Raw genomic sequence first — 11,365 nt, 5'->3', positions numbered from 1 at the left:
TATCAATCAACTACTGTCTAATTCCATATTTATTAATCAACTAGTTTATATATTTCTATTCATTGTTATTTATATTTCTAAATTTGTTAGTATATTATTTATTTGTCTATGAATGATGATTGTTATCCCTTTTTGTTTTTATAGCCCTGAAGACCTGAAAATCAAGTTGAAACTTCGGAACAAATGGATAATCTTTTGTATATTTGTGTTTTTTGATGACCGCACCCCCCAACCATCTTCTCTCGTAAAAATTTTGTTGTCTGAAATAAACAAATAATATACATCATCCGATTTGATTTTTTTTCGTACAAAAAATCTAAATTTATCTTTACTATGATATCTGAACGATTGCAATTTTCTTAGTTTTCACCTGTCAATTGTAGTCTTGATTTATAAAAGTAGGGAAAATAGCATAATTTGGTTTGGTTTTCATGATTACTAAACAAAAGACAAATTGTAACTGTTTTATTCACATATTCAGAATAACTCACTGTGCATATTCAAAATACCATGTGATGAGTTACTGCACATAATTAAATGAAAGTACAAAACGTTTTAAATGAATTTTTTTATATTTGAATAGAATACAAATATTAGTGTTAATTTCCTTCGTCACGGTTCGGAAAAAAAAGCAAATCTCTCATTCTTCACCCCAATTTTTTGGGACTGGGCGTCCAGAAGAGATTTGCCTATATCACAGCTAACTCACGGGTGATAAATAACAGAAATTAAATTATTGTCTACAGCCTTCACGATACGAACTTGAGCTCTAGAGTTAGGAAACTCGGGGTTTCGCAAGTCCTTACCTTATTTCTAATTTTCTTTGGCTCAAAATAGATTTTTGTGTGGCGGGTACGATGGTTATGAATGGCTCAAAATTGCTTTTTTGAATTATAATCTTCAAGTGTAAATAATATGTATATCTATAGTAAAATTTATTTTGCTGGACATTTAGTAAAATATAACATACCTCACTTCTCCTATGTGCCCTTCAAATGATATTTATGGTGAACTTCTGTTTTGTAGAAAAAACCATGGAGTGCTTCTTACAATTAGACTGAATTTTAATCTCCTTCTGATTTTTCTTTTTTTTTTTTTTTTTAATAGGCACTTTTTATTCTTATGGACAGTGAACAGAAAACTACAAACCATTCGAGTGTCCGAATCCTTTCACCTTATGAAAATATAATATATAAACTGTTATAGAAAAGGAAAATATAAAAAACTGGAAAGTCTACTTGAATGGTTTTGGAATGCTGTGTCTCAAGTAAGTTAAACATAATTGTTTTATTGAAACTTTTGTTTATTTTATTTTTTACATTTGCCTGAACTTGTGAATCAAATGAAATGTTGAAAAAAGAAGGAAACTAACCTATCACTAGTCTGTCTAGAGTAAAACGGATTTTAGTGAATATTAAAGTTTCCTCGTTTCATTCTGAGTTAAAGGCGCCGTGGCTTACAACGTGGGAAATCCAGCAAAAGGACAGGCTATTGCAGCACAGTTATAAAATATATTTATCTATTTTTTTTATTACACTTTCTTTTCTTCTTCTTTCGCAAATTATATTTTCATTAAATAATTCAGTTATTTATTTTATTAATCAACATTAATGTTTTATTAATTTGAAAATTAACTCTTTTCAAATTGAGGTATAGCTTTTTTTTTTTTTTTTAATGATAACAGTGTTCTTATATTAAAATAGTAAGCAATTTTACTAATATTCTAAAAAATATTCGGATCCCCCGGTGTTTCTTGGCGCAGATCTTTCAAACTCGCCAAGGGTGCGGTATATTTTTTAACTAATTATAATATTGTAAAAAGATAGGGTTGTCTTGGGCACAAGACTATTACCTACCATTGTGAATTGTTAAAACTAAATAAAACTGTAACACAGGACCGTAAGAAGGTTCTTCTGCGCCATGGCGAGTTTAAAAGGTCTGTCTTCCAATAACAGGGAATTGTGAACAATTTTTTAGAATTTCCGTAAACATTCATAAAATGGTTAATTTTGAAAATGAAAATGGTTTCATAATTAATTTTGTGCCCTCTTTGTACTTGCACTATTGGTGGGGGTCCATCTTGCCACCCCCTTAACCACGGTCTGCTGTCACGTAATAATCATGTATGGCTCACCAGGCTGACATGACAGTTAAAGAAATATTAAAATGAAAGGTTTCGTGGTAATAGATTATTCATTTAATTTAATTTTTTTGTATATTTTGGGTTTACGTCTTTCTCTTATTTGTTGTCACTATTACGAAAGAACCCGATATTCTGTCTAAAATGTTTCTGTCTATGTTTTAGATGCCGCGATGTAAGTTGTCAGTGTGCTGACAGCTGATAATGAGATAATCCTGTTGCAACAGGGCGCGAAATTTGATAGGATTTTGGCGGGAAGGCTGACAAGATCGATTGAAGAGCCTCGGTGGGGGAGACCACAACTCCAGTTGCCGAGAGAATGCCGGCCTTCCAGGCAGATCAGCTCCCAGCCAGGTACACTCTGTAGGAATGTACATCTTATCGATCTTAACGTCGTATATTAGATTAATTTTATATATGGATAGCGTTAGAAAGAGAGATAAAAAAATATGAGTAATAATTAATAAAAAAAATTGTGACAATTTTTTAATTACATTTTGTCATATGGTTAATTATATATGTATGTAGTAAAAAACCTAGCATTTAAGTATTTTCCTGGATTTTAATGCTAATCATTTTTCTTCCAAGATCAACAATTTCAAATTTTTATTTTTTTTTTATTTTTCCATTATATATATTTTTATTTATTATTATTTAATTTTAAAATCGAAAGCCCTTCACAGTTAATCAGCATCTGAGTATATTTATTAATATCTTAAAAAATAGATGTACATTATAACATCGATTGAATTTAAGTAGTGATGTGTGCAGTTGAAAGAGCATGTAAATTCAGTAAGTATTTTATCCATAAAACTACCCAGTATGACATTTATTAAAACTGACTGAAACTAAAGACAAAAATGAACTGGGACTTAATGCTTTTCAGTATGACCTTCCTTTTTTTGAAATCACGTTAATATTCAGTACGTTAGTACTCCCTTATTGTTAGTCGTTAAGATTTATAAAAGGGTTTCCCAAGCATTGTTTTGTATCTGCGCAGTTAATAGGGCATGATTTATTCTTATTTTCGACGAATTTAATTTTTTTTTATTTCGTTATATCCCGTCTTTTTAATATTATTAGACATTGTCAATCTTAAATGATTGTTAAAATTTGAAAATAGTTCACTTTAATATTAATGCTTCATCGAACAATCCATAGTAACTTAAATATTTTCCAATTGAGTTGGAAAATTATTAGTCATGTATAGATAAAGTGCAATGGTAGATTATGAAAATTAAAATTTAAAAAAAAATATCACATATCACTCTGCACATCTCACAACTTCACTTGCTATCCTAATTCGAGTAGAAATTAATCCTTAACAATATCAAAACAACAGTTTAAATATTATTCAAAATGTGAAAACTACCAATGATATCATATGAACTATAGTAAAGATGTGATATTTCCACAAAGTACGTTAAAGTAAAAATTATAGATGGTAAAACGTATTAATTTAAAACAATAAATTACCATATGTTTTTTCCACTTTCTATTACTTTCTGCGACATTGTGTATTAACTATCCAAAATCTTTGGCTCTCCAATTGTATATTGTACATGTATCTGTACCTCGGAGGGATACAACACTATGTCCAGTAATAATTCACATGCTTCAGAAGGATAAAACACCACATGGTGTTCTATCCCTCTAAATGAAAGTGGACTTGGTGTTGTTTTAAAACATGCTATATCCGGTTCTAACTGGTTTTGGACATAGTGCTCTATTCCTCTAAGAAATATGAGAAAAGCTGATTTTAACTCTGTAATAAAGTCAATATGGAAAAAAATGGACATAGTGTTGTATCCCTCCGAGGTACAGATATATTACTACTCGTATCTACAGAATTTTATATCAGTCCGAAAAAAATTTTCCTCCCCAAGTTATTTTTCGATTTTTTTTTTTAGTTTTAATTTATTCGTTTTTATTAGTATTAATTATTTCAAATAAACAAAATTAATTTCATTCTATGGGGATCTGTTTTAAAAATTAGGTAGTTTAGTTCTTTCAGAGTATATTAATTTAAACCTATCTGATATTAAAGACTATTTGATTTTACATTGATATAATGAGATTAATCAACAAATTATGCATAACCTACCTTAAATATTAAAGTTGTTTCGTTAAACTGTTCGAATTGTTGAAATAGCCTGACAACAGGTTTGCCGACGTTACATCCAACAGGTAGTTTTGCGAGGCTGTGGTTATTTGGACTCATAAATCCTTAAAACATGTATTTCCTTTGAAAATTCAGATTCTAAATCATCCAAAATACTTCCTGTATTTCATATGTATGTAAATAAAAGTAAAAAGGTATCACTCTGGTTTTTTTTCTCTAGGTTTTATTTATCTGTATCTGGACATAATTTTGATAAAATGATGAACATTTCACTGATCGTTAATAAAAATAAATAAATAAAATTTATTAGCTTGATTCAAATTTCGGTGGGAGGTCCAAACACTCTTTGCCTCTGATTCCAAAAGATTTGTTTTTAATTATGTTAACGAAATCTTCTAAGGTTCCCTAACAACTCAATTTGAATACATGAAACAGTGTAGCAATGTATTCCGCGTCAACTCTGGCTCTGAATTCTCTTATTCAGAATTCCTATGCATAAATTACGAATGTATATACAAGGTTGGATAAACTTACTGGGGGATCAGAGGTCACACAATGTAAACTTATCTGTTGGTCATTTTTACAACGTTCCAAACAGTTTCCCTGCTTGAAATAAATGATAATCGAAAATTTCTTGAAAAAACATTCATTTAATGAAGATATTTTTCCATTTTAGTAAAAAAACATTACAGTTTGATTACTATATTAGATTACAATTTGATTTTGAAATAAAATTCTGGGGGTGAATATTTCTTGTTTTCTGTGCTTAAATTTTTTTTTTTTTATCATAATCCTATAATTTCTATAATCGTATTGGCGAAATACGAACAATAGATAGCAACTCTATCTAAAGACCTTTTTAGTAAAATTTAATGGAAGCCAATTCTCTATATTCAAGATGACATTGCTTAGAACTTGTGCCAGAATAAATTTTCATCCTAGCATTTGAATACGGCTTAACAATTTATGGAGTTGACTTCTGTCCAAACAAAACACAAAAGGTCTAAATTTGACTGCAACAGTTTCATTGAATGTAAAAAATACTAAGTTATTAAGGCATACTAAGGTATTATTTATTTTACTTTACTCTAAAATATACTGATGTAAGTATAGTTAAAAATAGGAGATAAAAACAAACTTTTTCGTTTTTCATGACATATGTACTTGGTATTAACCTTTAAACCATAATTATCAACTTATATTTGAATGATACGTAAATGTCCATACTTTTATTTGACTTTTTTAAATATCTAAGACGTTTGGTTATAATAATAAGGAGAATGTGAGAATAGGAGGAAATGACAAATATGGTGGAACTATTCTCTAAATTATACATATCGCTGCTTTGATTAAATGGAGCACACCAGGCAAAAACAAATTTAATCTATACTGAAGCTTTTACTACACCATAAACTGTGGTTACTTAGTGAGAACTCAATTGGTTTTACTCACAAGAACCTAATAAGATGATTTAGACTTCAAACAGACGACCCGAACAACATTGGGAAAAGAAAGCTATAAATAAAAATCTAAATAAAATAATCGAAACACTGATTTTTAACAACCCTAAAAGTAGGGTTAGTAAAGAAGTCAAAATGTATACAAATAAAACGGACAAAGTAATCGCAGTAGAAAAGATATTTAAGATTAAAACACTAACTACTGCTGTCTCTATATATATGTAGTGCTGGAAAATTAGTATAATACATCGAGATATCTGAGTAAGGAGCTTAAAGGAGAATCATAACTACTTCAAGAAATAGTTAGTATAATGAATAATGCTGTTATTGGCAGCAACAAAACGAGAACCAACAGAAACAAACTGTTGTAAGAAAACATTACAATCTCATTAAATGTAAATTTACATATTAAATGTAAATTCATAAAACAACCACATGAAAGTGAGTGCTGATAGAAGCCATAAAGTCGACCTACCACGATTCCAAGGGAATAGTAAGGATTAATGGAGGAGAGTCCGATACCTTCAGCAATTGAGAAAGGAGTAAAGCAAGCAGATAGTTTGAGCCCCCTCCTGTTCATCATTTATATAGATGAAATACTGAAAATGTGCAAACAAAGGACAGCCTGCACTACTATTAGCCAATCGAACATGAGGACAATACTGGCCCAGGTAATGGTATTTGAGAATGACATTGTCCTTATAGCAGATAATAAAGAGAATCTACAACAAGCTGTAACTGAATGGGAAGCTGAGCTGGAAAGAAAGGAAATGACTATCAATGTCAGTGTTAAAGCCACCAGACAGGGCTGCTAATGACGCTACCACGGCCACTAATTAGTCGGAACTCCATAAAAAACTAAGATGGTCGCTCCGTTGCTAGGTGACGCTTTAGCAACAATCATCAGCTCTTAGGAACTGTCTCTATTACTCATGATTACAAACAAATATAATTACATATTTTTTTCTTTTCAAATAACTAAATCTAAATAAAACAATACAAATAAAAAATATATGTAACTAAATTAAACACTAATAAAACTCAAATGCTATTTACAATTATTTACAAGGTAATTATATTATGGCGTTAACAGTCAGGAAAAGCTTTAACCTTTCTCCAAACATGATGGTAGTTGGTAAATTGTTATAAAAGCTTCATTTTCTTAGATAAAACAATAGTTTCTTTTTTCCATCTTCGAGGATTTTTTCCATAGTTGTACCAATCTTATATGTTTATGCAGTTACTTAATAATAAACAAAGACTTTTAAGAACTTCTTAATACGTTTTACACACATAGGTATTTTAGTCTTGAAGGAAGGAATTTAATGAAGAATAGTAAGCTGCGCCGAAAAGTGAAGCGAAAAAGCCTGGGCTCATAAATACTGCGGGTGTGGCTGAAGATTGGAAACTAACTACCTGCTGCCTTTTGTCTATGTTGATATTTCAGTCCTGGATAATCCTATTTACTTGGACGTAAACCTGACCATTGAGGGCGTAGCCATTTCACCTCTTATTGGCTTCACTTAAAAAAAAATTCATTTCAGAGAGAAGAGGAGAAGTCTCAAGGCTCTGTACTTAGTTAAAGACTATATCTTTATAATACCGTCAGACTAAAAATAATTTTTGTACAAACTGAAGTTTTAGTAACATATTTGAGAAAAATAAGACCATGTTTTAGGTGTGTACACTGATTTTCATTCCTACCTTCTTTTGATCACATTCAATTCGATTAGATCATTAATTTAAACATGTTAAGGAATAAATGTAACTTTAATTTTGTGAAGATCTCAAGCTCTGGAAACTCCAATTTTACAAGTCTGGTAATAATGACACACACACTAAGTCGGATTTAAAGTTTGAATACCCGTAGACCAAAGAAATTTTAGCCAAAAAAAAATGTGAGAAATCTATCAATTTCTACAAATCTATAATGATAATGTTAACAAATTAAAAAAAACTTGCAAATATGATATCTTTAAATAAAAAATCGATATAATAAAAACTGATTAAATATTTATATACAAGATAAAAATATTTAAATTTAAGTAACAATAAAATAACTACTTCTAACACACATTTACACTTATATATAATTCAGGTTTGGAAACTCCAAACCAAGCTTTTCACCCTCGCGTGTAGCGCAAAACAGGGCTCCAAGATGTCCCAGCGCTTTTTTCCAACCCATGTCACTAGAATTGAAAGCAAGTGGAGACAGAGTGAGAGCACTTAAGCCACATACGCTTACCCCCTTGAGCGAAGAATCTGGCTATTGCTAGAACTCATACAGCAATTTAATAAAGTTCTCGTGGCTACTGCCGTTTGCCCGCTTCGAACAAAAAAAATATAGGGATGTTTGATACTGGATGGGGATCGTGCTTTGGAAAAATCAGGATGAAATATCGTCGATTGAAATTATGGTGTAAAGTTTGTTTGTAATGCAATGGAACATTGAGGAATATTTGTAGGATTTTAGAATGAAAGGATTCGATGAGTCTGGCTTTAAGAAAATTTAGCTGTGGCTCAGTCATCAAAACCTAGATTTGAGATTGGCAAGAAGTGCACAAAGCGTCGATGGGAGGTTTGAAATAAATGACTGACATTATCAATTGATTATTGTTTTACTTGGAATTTATGATATAAGTAATAAGATTCTTTAACCTCAGTTCTTTAACCTTTTTTCTACCTTTTCCTTTGAAATTGTGGCATCTAATTAGATCTTCATTATTCAGCATATTTTTAGAACATAGTCATCTTTAGAGCAGCTTTTTCATTTACTAAATTTTTATTTTTTCTATTCTCTCCAAATCAACAAGTATATTTATATCAAATTTTAGTTCAGTGTCTATAAAATTAAAAAAATATATTTATGTTTTTTTTTCTTTGTTATTTAAAAACCAGATTACTTTCAAGAGTTGGAGAGATCAAGGCAAAGATTAAAGTCAGTAATACGTATAAAGTAATGAACAATTAACATTTCCCTATTTTTTGTAATAATGCATCATAAGCGAACTTGAAAAATATCGATTCCATTGCTAATATTATCTTTCCACGTGTTATGTTAGTATTAAGCATAGTTAATATTGAATAAAGCTATCTGATCATTCTGGTAGACTTTATTTCTTGGATAATTTTATAATTATGGTTTATGGGTACCTCCCATTGTAGGGCTTCAAGATAAAAGGATCTATGCAAGAGCCCACGCAATTTGTTATCGTTTTTCGGACACCAATTCTAATATGACGTTAGAATGAATCATAGCTTGAAATGAAACCTTTATCGAATAATGTATGAAAATTATGTATTGGAAGGTTATAAATACAGAATAATGGAAGATATTTGGATGTATATTGTCGTTCAGTATTTTATTCTGGTTGTATATTAAACGATGTTGAAGTTACTTCTTATTCTTACAACTTGTGAATAGGCTATGTTACTATAGTGGTTTTTAGGAATTTATTTCAATATTTCGTAGACTTTAAATATCAAAGATATTTTTTCAAAGCAGGGATAAAAGATTGTATCAGTTTGAGAGGTTATTTCTCTAGTATGGTACATCTGTTCCAGTCCTTCCAGTAATAGGTACAGTTAAGGACTTGAAGGAAGGTACCACGGATCAGTATGGAACTGTCCGGAGCCACCCCAATGAAAATAGGACATACCCAAAGTCCTTATTAATTCTAATATCTAAGGATTATGCTTAAAACTAAGGGATAAAATAATAAAAGTAATCACTCCTCGAAGAGCTTACATGGAGCTATGAGAAATATTTATGATAAAAAAACTATAAATAAATAATGGAATTTACAGATCCTTAATTGAGTAGGGAGGAATGAGACCTTATGCTTGTGGGTAGAGAAGTCGGTGTGTTAAATCTTTCTGTGATCAATCTGATAAGAGATATCAGTCGAAAGAAAGAGTCAAAGTTCAATCTGAGATATCATCTCGATATTCATCACCACTATTGTACAAGTAGCTTTTTAAAAAAGTATAATCAATCATATTGAAACTATCTTACGCATTGTATGCTTCCGTATAACATGCACTAAAAATCATCATGTATTAATTATTTTAGTAATTGGAGAAGATGGTCGGGGGGTGCGGTCAGTAAAAATAACATAAATAGACAAAAAATTATTTATTCTTGCCTACGTTTTGACCTGAGTTTCAGGTCTTCATCAGATACCTTGTTCCTACAAGCTCCCTGATGATGACTCAGGTCAAAACGTCGGCATGAATAAAGAACTTTTTGTTTATTTATGTTATTTTTACTGACTGCATCCCCCGTTCATCTTCTCCAATGATTAATCTACGGTCAACTACCTGCACATCATTAATTATTTTATAATAATTATAATAATTAATTTTATAATAAATATCTGGTATCTTTTTTGGTTTCTACGTTTATTGAAACGCAAGACCTAAAATTAAAAAGGTTCATTAGGATTGTTGAAGGAGCCTGTATGATTTTGAACCTTAAAGTGGCTTAGAGCACCTCAAAACGGCGAAACCCGGTTTCTGGAAAGATTTTGGAATCACGTCGATTTCTGTTGGAAGGAAAACACTACGCAGTCTGTCTTGGTCAGGTTAACTTGCATCTTACACAATTCTCTAACTCGCGGTTTTCACATTAAACAATGCTCGGATTGTCTTAGGCTGCTAAATTAGATAACGACACTGCTTGCAACGACCGTTACACCGCTGCTACACGATGCTATGAACGTTCGCTCCAATGTTAGATTGAATATTTGGAAAGATCAATTATTGGCTCCAGGCATTGGTAGCTGACTAAATGATGAGTCCAACCATATAGCTAGTTGTTCGTAGCATCGGATTTACTCTTTCTACCCACTATCTCTCCTGTGTAAATTGAAAACGATACTGGATATAGAACCAATTCTTTTGGTACACCACAGGTACTTCGAACACGTTATTTTAAGTTTTTTAAAGATCTTAAAAAAGTATCAGTTTTTCTGAGACGTCGTGTGATATAGTGTGCCTAATGACTTTCAAGAAAATTCTTCTTCTATGTTGAAATTGAAAAGCGAGGGTTTCCTGCTCGTTATTTTTGTTAAATACTATACAAATGACTAGATTTTTCTCTAAAAGTAGATATTTGGTACACGCATTGGCCTAGGAAATGGGTTCCCGCTCTGCAGCCTGAATCTGACTTATCCACCACCACCAGTAGAGTGGCCGTCTCACTCCTCCTGGATGGAGTGATAGTTTGAGTGTGATTTTTCAACTCTAAAAACAAGAATGGCAATCTCATTTTCTTATGTATTAAAATATTGGTATCGATTTATGTATATCATTGATAGATGAAAAGGAGTTTATTAATATCTTTTACTCCTGTGTTATCCCATATTTGGTAATAAAAAGAGATTTTTATACGTTCTAACATTTTTGTTTCAGTTATATAATATTTTATTCTTTGATAAATTTTCAAATTTCTAAAAGAAATCTATAGCTTGATTAACAGAGGAAATATTTCGATTGATGCTTTTGTGGTATCTTATCATGGGGTGGATGATAATAATTGGTGGGCGATAAAACCATGTATTATGGGAACTGGACTGACTAGGTGATATTAATCTGTGTGATATTAATAAGTTTCCATTCAAATCAAGAAATATATATATATGT

General features: G+C 31.0%; 2 protein-coding genes across 8 annotated transcripts in view; both read left to right on the top strand.

Annotated features, from left to right (window-relative positions):
* The window catches only part of LOC106687824 (otoferlin), a 121,514-nt gene extending 121,228 nt beyond the window's left edge, over positions 1 to 286 (top strand). For both annotated transcript variants that reach the window (XR_010844706.1, XM_067052044.1), the window contains one exon: positions 145 to 286. Coding sequence is in view for 1 of the 2 variants with exons in the window: in XM_067052044.1 (XP_066908145.1) it covers positions 145 to 277 (133 nt within the window). In the remaining variant the exon portion in view is untranslated. The remainder of the gene's footprint in view (positions 1 to 144) is intronic.
* Positions 1 to 11,365, top strand: part of TrpA1 (Transient receptor potential cation channel A1) — a 212,471-nt gene that overhangs the window by 10,363 nt on the left and 190,743 nt on the right. For 4 of the 6 annotated variants that reach the window (XM_067052050.1, XM_067052053.1, XM_067052052.1 and 1 more), the window contains exons 2-3: positions 1,108 to 1,267; positions 2,306 to 2,494. In XM_067052050.1, the coding sequence (XP_066908151.1) occupies positions 2,460 to 2,494 (35 nt within the window). In that variant the 5' untranslated portion in view covers positions 1,108 to 1,267; positions 2,306 to 2,459. The remainder of the gene's footprint in view (positions 1 to 1,107; positions 1,268 to 2,305; positions 2,495 to 11,365) is intronic. The other 2 variants (XM_067052051.1, XM_014431955.3) reach the window with 1 other exon arrangement.

Source organism: Halyomorpha halys, unplaced genomic scaffold, assembly GCF_000696795.3.
Source record: "Halyomorpha halys isolate HHAL.00 unplaced genomic scaffold, Hhal_1.1 Scaffold1015.1, whole genome shotgun sequence".
NCBI classification, from domain to species: Eukaryota; Metazoa; Arthropoda; class Insecta; order Hemiptera; family Pentatomidae; genus Halyomorpha; species Halyomorpha halys.
The sequence above is the reverse complement of the archived record's forward strand: the minus strand, read 5'-3'. Positions and strand labels throughout refer to the sequence as shown.